Genomic DNA, 21,136 nt, shown 5'->3' with positions numbered 1-21,136 from the left:
TTCCACATTTTCGAGACCCTTCAGCAGCCTAGGAGTTTGTTTAAAAACAAAAGAAACTGGATTCTGGTAGAATCTCTGTTTCCACTAAGTTTTAATTCTTAGCATTTTTTTTCAATTTAAAGATTGGCAACATGCTTCAAGTTGGAGGAGAGGACATAGTCAAAATTTTAGTAACTGGATCGCACCACAGATGTATCACTTCCAAAAATCTGCATCAAACTTTCTGCCAGCATGTAATGTGCAAATAGAATTACAATGTAACAAAACATCTCCACAGGAGAAAAACTGGAAAAACAGAGAAAGAAAACTCTCCCCCAGTTACTTATTTGAAATAAAGATCTTTCATTTCACATAAGTCTCCAGCTAATTGTAATAAATTATTCAGACAATTTGAGTGTTTCATGAATATACAAACATGGTCATTTATGTTGGACTGATTTTCAAAGTTAGGGATTGGGTCCTACACTGTCTCTACTGTTTAAAACTATAAAAATCGTATGTCAGGCTAAGATGACAAGTTCCTTGTGACAAACCATTTGACTAGCCTCTCCGAGTTACAAAAAGATGAACTATGTTGACCCACTCTTCGTGACAAGATCCAGTCTACCTACTACTAATAAGGAGCAACAAGAGAGGGTGCAGAAAAACATTCATGCTAATTGTTCAACCTACATAATGACAAAAGCTGCCCCTTGACAAAACTGATCAGCTCCTACCCTCCTACCACAGATATATCAGGGAACCAATTTGAGCTTTCAGCTCAGCTTTTCAAACCAAATCCCATTCAGTGTTGTGTGGTTTATATGTTTCTACACGGATCACTTTCTTGTTAATTGATACCATTTGCCCTTGTTTTGTTTCATAGATTAAAGTAAGAACTAATAATATCTAAATGTCGGTATGCAATGAAAACAGCAGTCTCTCTTTGTTGTCCTATTGAACTCAAAAATAGAAATATATCATTATCATAGAAAGTCCAGCCATAGAAGAAATTTTAGATTTTTCCTATTAAGACTTTTAATAGAAAGGCATGATTTCTAATCAAATCCAGAATATTCTGTAATTTCATATTCTATTCAGTTTTCTTTATACTTCACACTCTAAATGTTAAAATAGCTTTTATGCTTCTCTAAATTATTGTTCCAGATTTTACAAAGTAATAAAAATACAAGAAAGAAAAAAAGAATGTCTTTGTGGAATACACAAAGGACATATTAAATGTTTATTTAATCAGATATGTATTTTAAATACTTTATGAAATCAATAAATATTTTACTGTGATAATGTTCTATCCTTGTTCAAGTACCGCTCTGAAAATCTTACTGTTTTAAAAAATATGAGTTGTTTTAGAGAAATAGTACTTTGACTGCATATAACACATACTACATGCACAGCTAAGAGTAATGCTGACTTTGAGCAATTGATTTTCAAACATTTACTTCCCAATGTCTTTTAAACCGTGAAGATAGCTAATTAGTGTTACTTAAAATAGGATGAAAATTAAAGATAAATATTCCCTAGCCTAAGCCAAAACATAAAACAAAAAACCTAACTTAGGAAAGCATTAAAAAGCAACAAAATTAGACTTGCAAACATTCTAGTAAAACATATGCTAAACTGTTTTTTACAGAAGTACTGAATATTCATTGAATTATAATTCAGAAGATTTTAATTTCTACAATAACTGCATTAAGAATGGGCAAAAAGTTATGATGAAAATAAGGAAACAATAGATCATAAGCTACTCTTTTGAATTAAGAAGGCAAAAGCATGATAATAAAATAACAATATAGTGCAAATTATCAACCAGACTTTAGGAGCTATTTTGGGAGAATATTTTATATGAGAGAGCAGACTGAGTCAAAGATAGACATGACAACTCAATGAGACCCAAATGTAAATGATAAAACCATCAACAAAAGCCTTGAAGGAAAACGCTTTTCCCATCCAGGGGTGATTTGTACTGGCCTCCAGGTGTAATATTATGTGCACTGATGAGCTGATCAACAGAACAGAACTTCTACCCAGCTGTAATCAAGAGTGATTGATGGTTGGGACAAAAAAGTTGATTATCATGACAAGTTCGCTGATGCAGAGAAAATAAGCTCTGCTTGGGAAATGGATAAAACCTGTTCAGAGAGTACCTTCCGAAACCTTATTTATAAAGGAATCTAGGAGACGGTTTAAAGTGGTACAGATGGACCGGATATCCCAATAAACCGGATAAGAATGAATTTGCCATATATCAATCTCCACAGATTTCCTAGGTCAGGAATTTAAAAGCCTATCTAGGCCTAATAAAAAGTAAACCACATATGCTCAATGTTACACGTGCAATTTTTAAAAGTTTCTTTGTTTCTCACAGTATCACTGAAAATCACACATGAACACAGAAAATTAAACTTTCACAGCACATCGTGCCTCCATTTGCCCTCCTCAGCTCCCTCCCCCCAAGGAATGAGTTCCCCCAAAGACTGCAGCCTTTACCACTATCAGATTCAATTTACATCAAAACATAGATTTGGACTGAGACAACAGATCCCAGAGGCAGGATTTTGCATTTAAAATGAGGTTTGGCAGGCTCGAAAAAGGTGAATCTGGGCCAGTATGCTGGGTGTAAGTACAGTGTTCTAAGACAATAGCTAAATTATGCAGTGATCCAGAGAAAATGAAGGAATACATCCATCCTTCCAAGTTCTGGTCCTAATGTCATATAAGAAATTCTAGCAACATGATCCAAATGTAGAGTGCAATTTGTAGCATGCCTGGTACAATTTCATTCTCCTTAAGCTCACGACAAAACCAAACAGCCACTATTAAACTAGGCACCATAAGAAACTTTTAGTGCAAAGAAGGTAAAATGAATGGTAGGTTCATTTCATGTATATAGAGATCTTTGGCTCTGTGGACACTTGAGAAAAGTAACAGTATTTCATCACAATTAGTCTATTTAATTAATACAGAGGCTAGGACTCAGCAAATGAAACAATAACAAATAGCAACTGTTGTGAAAGGCAAGATTTAAAGGGCCACAAAAGCCAAAATGACACAAGAGTAGATACTAATATGAATTACCCTTTTCTCAAATACCTTTGCTCCTCTGCCCAGGAACAAATTCCTCTTCTGTCTTAGTTTCCGGGGCTATGGTGAAATATGATTTATTACATACTGAAATAAACTATAATGACATATACCAAAAAGGGCAAGAGGCCTGATAAACAGTGATTACAATGATGGAAAGGGATGAACCAAGTTTAAGACCTTCAATTACTGGGGATCATTACTTCAGTTTTATGTTTGGTTTCTACAAGTATTGTTAGTGTCTAGTAATACTCTGAGAAATGTATATAGTTGTCAAGAGAGATACGAAATAATTGATAATGTTTATATATATATATCAAGCAATTTCTGGGCAACTGGGTTACATCAAATATTTTATTCCATAGCTAATAAAAACTTTGTTAGTCCAACAGTGATGAGGTTACTGGTGTGCTCTGAAATCTTCAGGATAAAATCATGACGTTAAAATTGGAGATTTTGGACTGCATTGACTTTTTTTGCAAATAACTTAAAATTCAGAGATTGCTATAAAGCAAGGTTTCAAAATCCTAAGAACCAGTTTTTAGGATGTGCTCAGGTGTGATTCCACTTACTCATTTCCCTTTCAAGTCATGTGAATTTTCATTTTTAGGTTTAGGAAACTAGTTGCTTAGGATCTGAATCATGCATTGCAGAGGGATCAGGCACTGGGGAAAAGGCAACCTAAAATGCTTTTTTTCCCCAATTATTTTATTGAGGTCATATTGGTTTATAACATTGTGTAATTTCAGGTGTACATTATTGTTTATCAGTATCCATAGTGACTGCATCTTGCTCACCACCGATAATCTAATTTTTATCCGTCATCATACCTATGTGCCCCTTTACCCCTTTTGCCCACCCCTCAACCCCCTTCCCTTCTGGTAACTGCTATTCTGTTCTCCTTATCCATGCATTTGTTTATCTTCATGAGTGAAATCATACAGTGTTTGTCCTTCTCTGTCTGGCTTATAAAACGTCATTTTTATCAAAATTCAGCAGCTGAAACTTAGACCATCTTAGAGATTCCCATTTCTATCTTCATTTTCTTGTTACGGGCAATAATAAAAATGTTTCTGGTCTTGAGCACCTCATTCGTTTATTTATTCAACATTTATTGAATGATATCTAAATCTTGTAGAACATTCCTAACATTAATAGTCTTCTTGCTTCATGTTTTGGCGACACTTAGACAACTTTCAGTTCATTTAATTGGAAACATACCTCTTGCTTCACCACATTCTGCCCTCCCTGCCACATTCTGTCCTTTCATGCTTTGCCCAGGCTTAACCCTCTTCTCAAACTCTTTGCATTCAATAGGTGGCATTTGATGAAACAGACTCTCAGCACAGATTCTTTCTTACCCACTTCAATACTTACTTACTACAACAGTATTGCCCTTTTAGTGGTTCTCAATTTTGAAATGTGTTTCCATATTCTAGCAATCTGTACTACTAGCAGTCCAGCAATGAGTATACTATTGGTATCAATCTCGATGAACTTTTGTATTGTGTGTGGAACTGAAGTGACCAGTTGTCTTACCGGAAAACTGTCACTCGATACCAATGCAAGTCTCAAAATAAATTTCCCTTAGGCCATGCCACCTGATAAACAAATAAAAGCACTATTTCCAGGCCTACTCGCTGTTTCAACAGCTTAGAGATCTCAAAAAAGTCAACTAAATATTCTGGCCTTTGGTTTTCCGATCTATCCTATCTATAAAACGGACAGAATGATTTCTTAGACATCTGTAAGTCCTAATATACAATTCTCTGAGGTGCTCACCGTGCTCGTAGAAATACTAATAACTCTTTGATTACTGGAGATTGATGTATACATCTACTCCTTATATCTAAAATCAACTTTTTCTTTCTAGACATTCAAGGTCAAATTTCTCATGTCTAGAAGAATTCAACAGAAAAGTAAATTTTATTATTTTTTTATTTGTTTATAAAGAAAAGAAGCCCAGATAAATATAGACTCTTTCATAAAGACTTCTCTTTTCTCAGATCCTTACCCTTCATTCCATCCACAGATGAAACTCTAGAATATCAAAGCCTGATTCAGAGAGCCCTGAAATGTCCCAATGTTGAAATTTTATTTTAAAAAGCCGGCCAAAGAAGCACACTGCTTAAATAGATTCCTGTGCTCTTGACTGGCTCATTTTCTCATGAAATCTCTAACAGCCAGACCCACTGTTTCCTGCTTGCTCCTTCTGTTCAAGTTTTGTTTTCTGAGAATTCCTGACAGAGCTGTGAGCTCCATTCAAGAAGTAGAAGCTAACGAAGCCGAAGGATGGGGCCCAAATGCACATTCAGAGGATAAGCCCTTCAAAGGAGATGCCCCAGTCACTTGTTTCAAATGCAGCCACAACCTACATATAGCCTATCCGCACACACTCCAGAGCCGGTTCCTCACACAAGGGTGACATGACAGCCCAACCAAACCTCATCGGGTCCCAGACGTGTCTCCTCTTTTATGGAAGCTGAATGGCTGTCTTAGAATTGCTTTGGAAGAACAAAAAAGCACCCAGTGGGAAAGCCACAGTGCTTGGGCCAATGCTCCACATAGCTCTGGGAGTCCTGGAGACTAACAGAGGACAGTCTCCAATGAAAGACATGTTTCAAAGCTGCCTGAAAATTTAACTTATAAATTTTCTGGGTCCCTCAGAGGCTCCTTTGGGATTTAGCAGCAGCAGCAGCTGCAACAGACTTAAACAGGCTGAGAGTTTTTAATAAAAAACAGTTTTGTGGGGCCAGCCCTGTGGTGTAGTGGTTAACTTCACGTACTCCACTTCAGCAGCCTGGGGTTCACAGGTTCAGATCCTGGGCGCAGACCTAGCACTGCTCGTCAAACCATGCTGTGGCAGCGTCCCACATAAAATAGAGGAAGGTTGGCACAGATGTTAGTTCAGGGCCAATCTTCCCCCAAAACATAAATAAATAAAATAAAATTTTTAAAAAAGCAGCTTTTCCAGAGACAAGTTTTCCCTGCAGTTTTTAAAAGGTAAAAGGTAAAGATTTATCAGGAGTGAGAACCTCAGATCAACACAAAAATACACTAAATACAGACACTTACAACAGCATAGATAGATATTTTCAAACTTCCATATTTCTTAAGAAGTAATTTAATGTTCAGAGAACAAAACAATTATAACTGCATTATTTATTCTACAAAATAAAAATGATCTTTCCATTTCATTTACTATACAGTTTATAATCTAATTGCCCACATGTTCTATTTTATAATCCTTACAACATCACCATAAGGAATGGCGAGTCATTTTAGATGAGATGATTTGGGGACCTATAAGTTCAATGAAGAGCCCAAGAACATGCCAATTAAGAGAAGGCAGTTCTTTGTCTAAGTCTGACTCCAATACGTTTCCTACCATCTCACTCAGCTTCCCCACATGTTGCTTTAGGTTTGGCTTTAGATGCGCATCTCCCCTGCATATATTTGTAGTAACCTCTCTCCTAGGATATGCAATAAAATGCTACAATCTTTTTTTTTTTTTTTTTGAGGAAGATTAGCCCTGAGCTAACTACTGCCAGTCCTCCTCTTTTTGCTGAGGAAGCCTGGCCCTGAGTTAACCCTGAGCTAACATCCGTGCCCATCTTCCTCTGCTTTATATGTGGGATGCCTACCACAGCATGGCATGCCAAGCAGTGCCATGTCCGCACCCGGGATCTGAACCAGCGAACCCCGGGCCGCCGAGAAGGGGAATGTGCAAACTTAACTGCTGCACCACCGGGCCGGCCCCAAATGCTACAATCTGAATGAAACAACTATACCTGTGAACTCTCCTAGGCTTGTTTTGCAACTGCAGACACTGCCAGAAATAGGCAAGAAAGAGAAGAGTGCATCTAAGGCCTTTAAAATGGAATTTATAAACTGGGATTTATGCAGTTTAAAAGCTATAATAGGACAGTGATGCAACAATTCCTTTATAAAATTTAAGCATGGCTATAAAAGAAATTTGGAAAATAAAGAGAAGTAGAAAGAAATAAAAGAATAGTACTTCACCTCCAATACGGCCACTCCATCCAAGCAGTATTCCTTTAAAGATCAGCCCCCATAAATAATATTGATTTAAATACTTAAAAGATGTATGTTAAGACACGACGTTAGGAAAGTTTAATTATCTAACTTGGTCATCTGGTCAGAAAAAATATTCCTAGGAGCAACTTCATCATTATATTGCCACATTTGGTTATGAAAGTTATGACAGAGATATGAATTAAATTCAGATATACTGCTTAGTTTCACTACATTTTTGTGTCCTAAAATGCAGAACAATAATAATGACTTCTATTTTATAATACTATTGGAAAATGTATTGATTATTTGGTGAGGACCCCAAGGATCCCCCTTTGGAGGGGTCTGAGGCCTCAAGCAATGTTATCCTCTCTTTTTTTTGGTAAAGAAGATTCACTCTGAGCTAACATCTGTTGCCAATTTTCCTCTTTTTTTTTCTTGAGGAAAATTATCCCTGAGCTAACATCTCTACCACTCTTCCTCTATTTTGTATGTGGGTCACTGCCACAGCATGGCTTGACGAGGGGTGTAGGTCCATGCCCAGGATCTGAACCTGTGAAACTGGACCACCAAAGCAGAGAGAGCCAGACTTAAACACTATGTCATGGGGCCGGCCCCAAGCAATGTTATCTTCTAATGAGGTTGTTTTCCCTTTTGGTTTATTAAACAGTCCCCTGAGGTAATTAATGCTTGACAGTCCTGAGTCATAAAGGACATGTTGCTACTGTGTTATAGTTCAGTAATTTGCAAGTATATTTAAATTTTCACCTTGTTTATGATTGCATTGTGAGCGTGACTGAATACGAGTGATGCCATTTGAGAGGACTCACAAGTACTTGTGAATGAGGTCTAGCCTGGTCTGTGAATGACTTTTTACAACAGCTCTGACTACATTCAATTAGTTCTTTAAGGGAAGGAGCCCCCAGGCCCTCTCTCTCGAACAGCCTGACTGGGCAGGAAACACAGACCTCCATCCACGGCATTGTTGTAGGATCCGCTGGAACCTCCAGATGGTTGGCTCTTGCTGCCCGACCTGGACCACATGAGACAGAAACAGCCAGGCAATGGTCTGGTGGACATTGACCCTGCATAGCCAGCTACTGGCCAGGTGGCCTTGTATAAGTCTCCTATACTCTTCCCACCTCAGTTTCCACATGCGAAAATAGCAAAGGGTTTCTTCTGTCTCTAACATATTATGAAATGCCACTGTTAGGAGGTTAATCATAGTGATCCTTAGATGCCACAATTTTTTGATTCCTTAGGTTGGGGACTAAGATCTTATTTCCCGTTCTATAAATAGTCATTGAATAATCATTCTCTACCTCACTTAATCATCTTACATCCAGGCTGGCCCTGCTATAAGTTGTCTTTCAAAGGCATACTTACTAACTTGCACAGGCCAATGGTAATTTATGCTTATTTTAAGATGCTGATAAAATAATTGGACAAATTACAACCTTTCAGTCTTTAATTGGAAGCTTTTTGCATAACCCCATGTGTGTCATATAAATGTTGAGAGGAGTCTTTTTCAAAGAAAAAGCCTACACCAGGAGAAGGTAATCTGATTTAAAGTGCATACAATAATATACTATTAAAAAGATATCTGCAGGGCAAAAAGTGGAAAATGTACTGTACAGAAAACAGGTACAGCATATCACCAAACCACAGAGTTTATAATATGAAGGGTTAAAAGATAAATAAAGGCTTAGAGGGAAAGGAAATTGAATTTTCATGATGTGGAGATGAAAAGAACTCCAAGCTATTATTTTCATTGGAAGGGGAAGAAGCTTTGAAATGTAAAAAGGTTCATAAGGCAAAAATACATTCTTATGTGACAGAGGATTCAACCAAGCATACAAGTGAATTACAGTGTTACTTTTCCAGAAATATTCTAGGTTTAAGAATGGAAGTAGGAAGATAAATTCCAGATTTACCTAGAAAGAGCAAAGAGGCAGTTGTATTGGAATTAAAATGATCCAATATGATATATATATATGTATTTTCTCTTAATTTAGAGATTATTTTCTTATATATGGATGAATGGGTGATAAATTCAATTAATCTTGGCATTCAGTATTAAATAAGTCATAAAATTAGTATCTATGGATATGACCAGTCAATAAGTAAACAAATCTAGTATTTCCAGCACATTAGTTCCCCTTTTTGACATAATCATGCTACACAGACATTTTTAAAGTCTCTAAAGGAGTTTCCACTTCTGTATTTCACTAATTATATTTTATTTGTAAGTCACAGTTAAACTGTTGCTATGTCATTTATAAATTCAATAACATTGGATCCTCCTACCTTAAAAAAATACAATTTTAAAAATTAGCCCTGCATAGTGAATTTATACTCAAGGTTCAAGATAAGGAAAAATATAAGAGCAGTGAATTCACATGTGTCCGATTTATACAGACCAACGAAACTGGACTGGGTAATTATCTGATTACCCAATTTTGAGTGGTCCTGAGATTCAGCCCAAACCTAGGTCAAACGTCCAAATGAGTACCTGTGGTAGGCAGAGTAATGATATTTAACTCCTAATCCCTGCAAACTATGAGCGTGTTACATTACATGGCAAAGGGAGATTAAGTTAGCAGACGAAATTAGGTTGCTAATCAGAGAAATTTAAAACAGAGAAATTATCCTGGATTATCCAGGTGGGTTCATTGTGATCACAAGGTAAATGTGGAAGAGGAAGGCAGAAGAGCGACAGTCAGAGTAATTCGATGTGAGAAGGATATGATTGGCCATTGCTGGCTTTGAAGATGGAAGGGAGTCACGAGCCAAGAAGAGGGCAGCCTCCAGAAGCTGGAAAAGAAAGGCAGGAACTGAATCTCCCCTAGAGCCTCCAGAAGGAGCATAACCCGCAGACACCTTGACAGTGAGCCCAATTTCTGACTTCTCACTTCCAGAATTAGAAAATAATACATTTGTGCTGTTTTAAACCATTGTTTGCTGTAATTTTTTACAGCAACAACAGGAGATTAATACAGTAACCATCTAGTTGAATGGTCAAGGCTGCAATTTCATTAATTGCATAATTAATTAATACTTGCATTAATTATGACCCAGACGGATTAGCCTAAACCTCCCAAATATCCCATTTTCCTTTTACCACATGCCAGACAAACCTGAACGCAAAGCTGTGAGAATGAGAAGCAATTGTCTCTGATAAATACATATTGATTCCTACATCATCTTGAAACTCCATTAGCAAAATAAATCGCTATTCTCTCTTACCAAGAAAATAAAATAAAATTACATTTTAGAAAAGAAGTGTGTAAATGTTCTTTACGTTATATTATGTTATGTTCTTTATGTTAATATTAATAATCATATATGTAAATGTACGTGTGTTTCTTAAAGCATACCTGACAATATTTCTGAAGTCTTCAAACATGACTTTGATATCCATCTCTAGGATTAGAAACACTAAAAAAATAAAATAAAAAATTGAACAACTGTCCTGAAGTGATGAGTAACCCATCATGGGGGCAAATCAACCAGAAGACCTAGCCTGGACGTGGCAGATGATTTTCCTACATTTAGTAGGAGATTGGGTTCAACGAGCTTAAAGTCTCTTTCTGACTCTCAGTTTACAGGAAGTTTTCTTAATTCAGAGGACATTGATAGTAACATTGTTGGCAGGGCGGATATTTGAAATAGCCTCCATTAGACGTAAGAAGCTGGCAACATGGCTCCTGGGAGACTTCTGCATCCTTATCTGATCAATTCCAAAGTGAAATATTAATATGATTTAAGAAGAAAAGACATCAAGAAGAAGCCTCTTAAATTAACAATTACAGAACTATATGATTGTTCACTGAGTGTTTAGAAATGATCAAAATTGCAGCTATCGAGTTCAGAACTCTTAGTTACATGTCAGGAGGACTCTTTTTTTTTTTTTTTTACAATATCTGGAAGAGATTATTATATAACATTCATCACTTGAAAATATTTTTCATTGATAAGTTAAACCATAGTAAATTTCTTAAAATGTAAATCAAATCAAGATGTACAGTATTAAAAAATAAACAACAAACCAAAACAACAGGACAATATCCCTTCAAATAAAATGCTGTATGATTAGTGTATTCTTTTGTATAGCAGCAAATGCCACTCAGGCGCTTTGCCTGCAATCTCCTTTTTGCCTGCAATCTCCTCTTTTTTAAGCCGACAGAAGGAATGTTATCAAATTACCTGATGACTGTACTAGTAGACGTGAGTTCATAAGATAGTAGCAATCTTAAGACAAGATGAAATGTTCTCACAAAGGAAAAAAGCCACCTTATTTATGCCACATCTACTTCCCATGCCTGATTATCTCATATGCTAGCCTTCTCACCAGAGCACCAAAGGGACTTACTTGCCTAGGGAGATTAATACTGGAAGGTGTAACATTCTCCAGAATCCACATCCGTTTGGTCATCTCCACACTGCATAAGAATTTAGGGCCAGATAATGGCACCCTGGAAGCACCATGGATAGGACGGGATCCTCTGTTTACCTAGAGTGCCAACAAGGTGTTCAATTCCTATTTTTTCCAAACCATCATTCCCTCTCTTTTCTGTATCTCTCAGGACCAACTCCACACCAAAGCAAGTTGGGGAGAGGAGAAAATAATTTTTACATTGGGCACAAGCCAAAATAAGCTTCACTGTGATGAATCCAGAGTCCACGCTGATCCTTAGAAAAGGTATGAAAGATGTAAATAACTCTCCGTGTATAATTTGCAAAGCAGTGGTCGGGTCCACAGACATCTCCCTTCTGTCATGTTCTCCATTTAGGTTTTTTTCTTTAGGGGCTGGAATGTTTTGAGGTATTTAGGATCCCTTGTTAAAATGCTAATACTTCCAGGAAGTAACTTGAGAGCTCTAACACAAATATAATTAAGGACACAAGGGCTGATCTGGAATTGGGGACCACCAATGCAGGCAAAAAGAATTTACAAAGCCAAAATCTTGGCCTTGAAATATAATTTGGGACCTGTCTTATTTCAGAGGTGCAATTTATTGAAAGCTTCATTGGTCCCAAATTTGACTATTCCTCAAAGGGAAAGTGTATTACCTAAATTACCACTCCCAAGAGACCAAAAAATATCATTAGACTGCAAGTATTTAAGATTGTAAATGTGTGATTTTTTCCATAGTAAACAAGCAAACAACATAATAAACTCCAAAACTAAAGCACATAAGGAGTTAAAATGTTATCTTTGAATTGTCACATGCTTAGTGATTGGAGAAAAATGTTTAAAAAGTCTCTTTGGCAAGATTAAAACTGCATAATACATTTTTTTAGTGAATACTAAATGATAAACTTACATCGGAATTAAATCTCAACTGGCAAATGTTGCATGATATGATTTGCTTTCTTCGATGAGGAAGAGGAACTCCAAATGTGTGATTTATTACAGCTTTCTGAATCGGGTCCATCTGTAATGAGAAAAAAAATACAACAAATAGAAATAAACCTTGTCAGTTCCATTGGAATGTTGCCTATTTTACTAAAGAGCCAGTCTGTACAGCTTCAATCTACTGCTCACATCATACAAAACATTTTTCTTCTAAGAAACGGCATTTCTACTTTCTTGGAAAATAGACAACAATAAGCTGAAAGCTCTGTATGATAAGGAAATGATAAATGTACCCATTAGAGTCTGCATACTAACCGTTTTTCTTATTTAGGATCAACAATTGTCTCAGTTTGATAATCCTAAAATATAATTAAAGATTTGTCAAAATTCAGTTATTGCGAATGCCAGCAATGTGACACAAAGGTTTGTGTATACCACTGCCACAAAATGCACTTTAAATAGACTTGGTCACAAGAGCAGCTCTGAAAATAAATTATGCACCATTATCCAACATTAACCTCATGCTATGCTTGGTATCTTTTCTATCTTAAGAATATAGTATACAAATCTTGCTTTCTAAGAATTTAAACACACAGAGCTATCAATTCATTCAACAATCATTTATTGACCACCTCATATATACTGCTATCCTATGGACTTATTATTGGAGGTTCAGAGAAGTTTGGGCCAGAAGTCAGTTGTCTTTCTCCATCCACATTCCCAGGACAGGACAAGCAACACCAAAAATACAGTGTCAGCAACCCAGCTCTGATAAAAATTAATGTCTTCTCACCAAGCTTTGTCCTACAGTCCACATTAGTGGTTCTCAACTGCTAGAATGAGATATAAAATTTTGATCTGCTTCTTAACAGTTGTGTAACATCTGCTTATCCATGTCTCTCTCTTAAGGTTATGATGAGGTTTAAAAGTGTTAATTCACAAAATTTATTTAGCACAGTCATTGCTGGGCACATTAAGAAATCAATAAATATTGACTATTATATTTCGTCTATTGCAGCACATGTGAAGATCAAGGCTAACAGAAGGCTCACACTCCTATAGTCATTGTTGGCACATTACCGGTTTCTCACATAACCAAAAAACGTTTCAAAATAATTTAAATGTTACACATATAGCCATAACTTTTGTTGAATGCCTGCAAACTTTAGAACACAGCTCTCATCAGAAACAAAGTTCTTACGAGAGCCCTCACAATGGGTTGAGACAGCTCAAAAATGATTTCACACAAAGAAAAACGCTAAGAATGTGTCTATGAAATGATGCTCTAATATTCAGCTTCTGTGACACATTGTAGTTTGTTAATTACCCTAAACAAGTCATTGATAAATTCCCCCTCCTTTTGTGTATTTCAAATCATCACAACCAGTTAACTCACAGGCTCCCTACACTGGTAGGTAGGAGGAAATTTCTGTCTATATTCACAACTCCTATTAGCTTGTCTAGGCACTCAATGTACTGTTCTAAATAATAACAACAACAATAAAAATAACAGCACTCAGCTTTTATTAAGTGTCTTCTAGGTAGTTTACACATTAAACAGCTACAACGATCAAGAAGAACTCATGGGTGTAATCATTTTTATTTTCCATCATCACTTCAAATTTTGTATCTGATGTTATCCTTTGCTCAGATTCTGGATGAAACTCAGTTATCTGTGATTTTTCTGGTCACCTCCAGGTATTAACAAATTCTAGGATCCTCTCCCCCTTTACTAGTGAATTCTGTCATGCTTTCTTCTTCACCAATTTTATTCAGATATGATTCACATATAATAAAATTCACCAAAGTATAGAATTTCATAAGATTTGACCAATACATACAGTAATATTAATCATCACAAAGAACATTTCCATCACCTGGAAAAGGTCCCTGCTGCCTTTCTGTGGTCGATCCCGGCCTCCCACCCCCAGCCTCTGAAACCACTTGTCTGCTTTCTATCACTATATTTTTGCCTTTTCTCAAAGTTCATATAAAGGGAATCATACACTATGTGGTCTTTTGTGTCTGGCATCTTTCATTCAGTATACAGCTTTTAAGATTCAACCATATCGCTGCCTGTAACAGTAGCTTATTCCTTTTTTTTGAGGAAGATTAGCCCTGAGCTAACATCTGCCGCCAATCCTCCTCTTTTTACTGAGGAAGACTGGCCCTGAGCCAACATCCTTGCCCACCTTCCTCCACTTTATATGTGGGATGCCTGCCACAGAATGGCTTGACAAGCAGTGTGTAGGTCCACACATGGGATGTGAAATAGCAAACCCCAGGCCGCCGAAGCGGAATGTGTGAACTTAACTGCTGTGCCACTGGACCAGCCCTAGCTTATTCCTTTTTGTTGCTGAGTCACATTCCTTTGTATAGATGTACCACAATATGTCTATCCATTTGTCAGTTGATGAACATTTGAATTGTTTCCAGTAAATTCCATAATCTTTTCAAATCTTAATACACAATCTAAAGCTCATTCCTAAATTCAGTTCAGCATCTTAATCCAAACATAAAAAAATAATTTAAAATGACAGTCTCTTTTCCTTAGCTTGGATCTATTGTTGGATAGCAGTATGAAAGGCCACAGGGTACAGGTTTCTTCGCTCTCTCTCTCCATTCCTTCAAGTCCCCCACCCCAGCTATGCTTCCAAACTACCCTCAACCGCATCTCAGTCCTATCTCCTCAGGACCAAAATGGACAATGCACAGAGCTTGAGAAAACCAACAGCCACACAGATGTGTGAATCTAAGCTGCTTCAATAGCCTTCATTCTGCTCCCCTGGATCATTTTTATACTACTTTAAACATGTCATCACAATGCTTCTACGACAACAATCACAGAGAACACCGGGGGACCATTTCCCTTTCAGCCAACAGCTAAAGAGAAATTAAAAGCAGAAAGAGGTCACTGACTTAGAGGTGGTTGTCTCATCACACCATATTGCATCTGTTCTGTGCATAAGTAGGGCCCATTTCTACCAGAGGATAAGGTGAATTATGCCTATACCCATTTAGGAATATTGAAGTCCTCTGCTAATGATACTATGAAATAAAAGTGAACTACACATTGGGGGCTGGCCCCGTGGCCGAGTGGTTAAGTTCGCGCGCTCCGCTGCAGGCGGCCCAGTGTTTCGTTGGTTCGAATCCTGGGCGCGGACATGGCACTGCTCGTCAGACCATGCTGAGGCAGCGTCCCACATGCCACAACTAGAGGAGCCCACAGCGAAGAATACACAACTATGTACCCGGGGGCTTTGGGGAGAAAAAGGAAAAAATAAAATCTTTAAAAAAAAAAAAGTGAACTACACATTTATATTAAAGATGCTCTCTGAAAATACACAGTGCTGAGTTTTCATCATATGTTGGTGGGCATCATATTATTTGCGTCTTTTAGTAACAGTGGGGAAGCAATGACCACATTCAATCCAAATTTGTGTAGGAGGTATTTTGGAACTAGACACTTCATGCAAATGTGGCATATTCTCTAGATTTAATTCTTTTGTTTGAATTGAATGATGTTCTGATCATAGTGACTATAAAATCAAATTTCAAAATGCAAAATAGCATATTCTTCTTCAGAGACAATTTTATTTCCCAGTATACTTAAAAGAAAAGCCACCTAACTGAATTATATTTTAAAGATGGATTTCACCAACCGTAGTTACACCAACAAAAGTAATTATCTTTTATCATTTTAGGAATCTAGTACAACAGAATGATAAGTTTAATGCCTTTATTAACGAACATAAATCATATTCACCCCTCTAATATATACATATGTAAATATATGTAAAACCATTTACAACAAGGAATTATGAAAAGGTAAAATCTGAATACTAACCAGTTCTGTTGTGAATAGCTAATTAAATGATACCACATGGTATGTAACTAAAAGTAGCATATACTCACAACTCAGGGGACATACACAGCCACTTTGACCATTTTGTCTAAACATAACATTATCTACCATTGTAATCAAACATTTTGTTCAAAAAGAAAGTCATATATGTTGGTTTCCCCCATGAACCAATAGGTCTGATCTGTAAAAACAATCACACCTTATTGTTTGTATGCATATTAACATTAGGAGTTTTCTAGAAAACCAATCTTAAGAGATACCAATGTGTGTAGGTAAGAAAAGAGGAGTTTGTGAGCCAAATTAAGTTGTAGTAAATCTAGGTACTGAAGCCTGGATATTCACAGCGCACAATAAAATATTAAATTCTCTGAGATGCCTCAAAATAAAAATATCTGTTTTAAATAAATTTCTAAAATAATATAACCAAAGCTTTTGTTATTTTTTTTGTTTGTTTTAAATTCAGCATCCTTATTCGATGCATCCAGCTTAGAAATCTGGGAAATAAAATCATTATAAAAATATGAATAAAATGGAGGCCAGCCCGGTGGCACAGCAGTTAAGTGCGCACATTCCGCTTTGGCGGCCCAGGGTTCGCCATTTCAGATCCTGGGTTCGGACATGGCACCACTTGGCCAGCCATGCTATGGCAGGTGTCCCACATATAAAGTAGAGGAAGATGGGCATGGATGTGAGCTCAGGGCCAGCCTTCCTCAGCAAAAAGAGGAGGATTGACAGCAGATATTAGCTCAGGGCTAATCTTCCTCAAAAAAAACCTAAAAAGAATAAAATGTAAAGCCTTTAGTACAAAAGTAAAGATATTAAACTAAAAGTGTAATACATAGAAATCAGATCCACAAAAGCTTTGATACACTTCACTTAACCTATGTAGCACCAAATTAAAAACTAAAAGAAATGGAAAAGCCTACATGGTATTTTAAGACATATTTATCTAATTTCTAGAAAGGGATATTTTGAAACCTAAAATATTCTAACTACATCATCCAATCCCCTAAAACAAACAAACAAAAGTGAAGAATGATACACTACCTATTGATATGCTAGACTAAAATTCAATTTCAAATTCAGCCTATGGCCTTATTTAAAGCCAAATGAATATGTTTTTCTTCATTTCAGACTCAAGGAACTTTGCATTTCTATCTCAGGCCTAGCTTTTCCCTCCCCTCCCCTCTGGGCATTCTGCTAAATTGCTCTGTAAATGAGGGTACCAGGGACAGCCTCAGGAAGAGCGGCCACTGCTTTCTTTAGGATGCCCGCTGCATTTTCAGAGAGGAGAAAGCCTCACCCTGAGTTTACATTTCCTGCTCTAAGAGATCGCCTCTCTTTCTGTTCCTATTATTATTGTGGCTTTCAGTTTTAAAATCAAAGAATAAGAACTTAAATGCCAGGAAGTTTCAAAAGAAGTCCAGAAATATAAAGGTTTCTCTTCCACCTGAGATTTCTATGTAACAGTGGCCAGCAACAATAACTCTAAAGGTTACACTTAGGGGTACTGACCGTGTGTTTTTATCTTTATAAGCATTATTTCTATCCTAACAACTTACTGAGGAGACCTCATTGCCCCTTGCCTAATGTGACACAACTAATAAATGGCAGAGCCAGCTAAGATCCAAGGCCTTCGGCTCTATCCCCTGCCTCTCTCAGGTACCACAATAAAGCACTATGATATCCATTATCCTGGCTATTCATAACTCCATAGTATTAACTGACACTGAGTAGAGACCCTGATAGATTTATTACATCAACTATGAGTTAGTAAAATTTGTATTTATATTACTTATATTCATATATTAGAAAACATTAATGAAAAATTCCTAATAATCCCACTCCTATAACAAATTTGTCCTTTTGAAACCGTTTCAACTTTTGTCCTTTTTATTTAACTTTTTAAATGGATGTATAACTTACATACAAAAAAGTGCACACATCCTAAGTGTACTATTAGTTACTTTTTTTAATATGTGCATACTCCCATGTCATCATCATCCTAATAAAGATATAGAACATTGTAAACATTCTAGAAGGTTCTCAGTCCTGCTCCTGCCCTGTCAATATCCTCCAGTGGTAACCACCATTCTGAGATCTATCAACACAGATTACTTTGGCCTGTTTTCATACTTCACAAAAATGTAATTATACAGTATGTATTCTTGGGTGTCTGGCTTCTTTCATCCAACACTGTGTTTGTGAGTACTTTCTTCATTTTTCATTGCTCTATAGTATTCTATAGTACAACCACACCACAATTATTGACCAATTCTACAGTTGGATAGTTGAGTTGTTTTCAGTTTGAATCTATTGTGAGTAAAGCTACTATAAATATTTGTGAGCATGTGGTTTGTTGGATACAGCATGCATTTCTCTGAGACATATAGCTAGGATTAAATTCCTAAGTTGTAAGATACGCACAGGTTAAGTTTAAATAGGTACCACCAGACAGTTTTTCAAAAAGGTTGTTGCAATACTGCAATGCAATTGTGGCACCAACTACCCAGAGTTAGCATAGACTCCAAAAGTTAATGGTACATTTCCCCCAAGACTGTCCACACTTCAGAATCTAGCCACAAGTTCAGAGGTCCCCAAGCCACCTCCACTTCTGAAAACTGGCTACAACTCTTGGGGTTACTGTGACCCCTGGGTTATCTCATTAGCATAAACTCAGATGTATCCAAGGTGTGCATGATTAATGAAGACACTCTTCTCACTCAGGAAATTCCAAGATTTTAGAGGTTACCGCCCAGGAACTAAGAACAAAAACAGCCAAAATCTTTATTATACAACAGGTGCACAGCTTTCCAGTTCTGAATTCACAATTTTACATAGCTTTAAGTATAGCAAAGAACATTTTCATTTTTTTAATTTAATAATATATCAAAAGAATACCTACATTTAACCTCAGTTTTCATATTTACCAATTAAGTGATGGCATACTATTTCATTCAATGATTGTACCACAATTTACTTAGCCTATTCTCTGTCGTTGGATATTGAGGTTGTCACAATTTTAAAAAGCGCTGCACAGATCATTTCTACGAGTGTACCTTTTTATAAGAACCATAACATCTTAGAGCTGGAAAGAATCTCAGTGCTCATATTTTGCCTTCTTATTCCGCTGACAAGGCCACTAAAGCACAGGGAGCTGAAATACTGGCAGCAAAAAAGGGACAAGAAACCAACTCGCCATCTCCCAGTTCTAGGTTCTTACAGCTATAAAATCTGACACTGTGTCTAACTCTTATTTTTTCCCTCAAAATAGAAAGTAACAAATGGTTAATGTGTAGTCTATATAACGTTGCTGCTTTTATTTGCTAGCTTTTTTGTTTTAATATGTTTAAGCTTCTATTTCCTCACCTCTAAAATGGGGTGATCATCACTGCTGGGTTATTTTGAAGAATGAATTATATAAAGTGTATGCAGAGCCTGGCCCTGTGCCTGGCACCTAGAAAACACTCAACCCATGTAGCAGCTTCTGCCATTTCTATTTTATAGCAATAGTGGTAAACATTACTAGTCCTTTCCAGAAGCAGAAAACCTAGAAAAAATAGAAAGATGCTTCAAAGTGTCCATGTGACCCAAAACCATCCAAGAAAAGATATATAAATGCAACTACATTAAAGTTTAAATTCCGTTTGAAGAAAACAACAATAGCTAACTTTAAGGGAGCACTTCGATGTGTGAGGCATGTCAATGGGGCCTCTAAGTCATATCCCATTAGGTCTTCATGGGGTACTATCCCTACAAGGTAAATACCGTTTTTTCCCTTTTAATAACCTTTATTTTTCAGAGCAGTTTTAGGTTCACAGCAAAATTGAGCAGAAGGTATAGTTTTCTTTTGCTCCCATTTTATACATGAGAATGTTTAGGTACAGAGACATAAGCTAATTGGATTAGGGCTTCACAGCTAGGCACTTCTAGAGCTGTGATTCAAATTCAGGTCATCTGACATCACCATCTTTACTCTCAAACACTGTGATGGTTTTTTTTTTTATGAGCAAAAGAGAAAATGAACATGTTGAAACAAAAAAAGATGGGGAGAAAATGTCTGCAATATGTAAATCAATCAAAGATTATATGCTATGGCTATAAAGAAGAGCTCTGGAAATCACTATGCAAAAGCTAAAATACCAGTGGCAAAATGGTCAAGACATATCAAAAGGCAATTTGTAGAACAGACTATCTGAATGGTCAATAAAGAATAAAATTCATTGGTTATTGTGGAAATGAAATTCAAAATAACAAGGAGAGAGTTTTTACACAGACAGTTGGCAAAAATAAATCTGACAACATTTGGTATTGACAAGGATTTGGGAAAAGTGGAGAAGAATTTGGCAGCACTTAGTAAAATTGAAAATAAACTGAACGTGTGACCTAAACATTCAACTTCTGGAGAAACTCTGGCACATACGCACCACGAGATCATTCAAGGAAGTTCCCTACAGTTTTGTTTGCATTAGCAAAAATTCTGGAACAATGTAAATGGCCAAGAATAAGAGAAAGGATAAATGGTCAAAGAGCTATGAGCAGAATGCCATAAAGAAGCTACAAAGAATTCATTAAACATTTCTTTGTCAGCATGGACAGAAAAACAACAACAGAAAATATACCAAGGATAGCTACAATATGACATCAGACACAAAAAAATTATAAATGCATAGTCAATAAAGTAGGAAGGAAAAATTAGGAGAGCACCATTTTACAACTCCTAAAGAAATTATATGTCTAGGCAATAACCATTAATTACTACTAATGAACAAAAAAAGACAAGCAGACGTCAGGTG

At 36.6% G+C, this 21,136-nt stretch overlaps 1 protein-coding gene across 3 annotated transcripts in view; it reads right to left on the bottom strand.

Annotated features, from left to right (window-relative positions):
• Window positions 1-21,136, bottom strand: part of ZNF385D (zinc finger protein 385D) — a 277,992-nt gene that overhangs the window by 101,674 nt on the left and 155,182 nt on the right. For all 3 annotated transcript variants that reach the window (XM_046682724.1, XM_046682734.1, XM_046682743.1), the window contains one exon: window positions 12,444-12,554. In XM_046682724.1, coding sequence (XP_046538680.1) covers window positions 12,444-12,554 — 111 coding nt within the window. The remainder of the gene's footprint in view (window positions 1-12,443; window positions 12,555-21,136) is intronic.

Source organism: Equus quagga, chromosome 1, assembly GCF_021613505.1.
Source record: "Equus quagga isolate Etosha38 chromosome 1, UCLA_HA_Equagga_1.0, whole genome shotgun sequence".
In the NCBI taxonomy this organism is placed as follows: domain Eukaryota; kingdom Metazoa; phylum Chordata; class Mammalia; order Perissodactyla; family Equidae; genus Equus; species Equus quagga.
The sequence above is the reverse complement of the archived record's forward strand: the minus strand, read 5'-3'. Positions and strand labels throughout refer to the sequence as shown.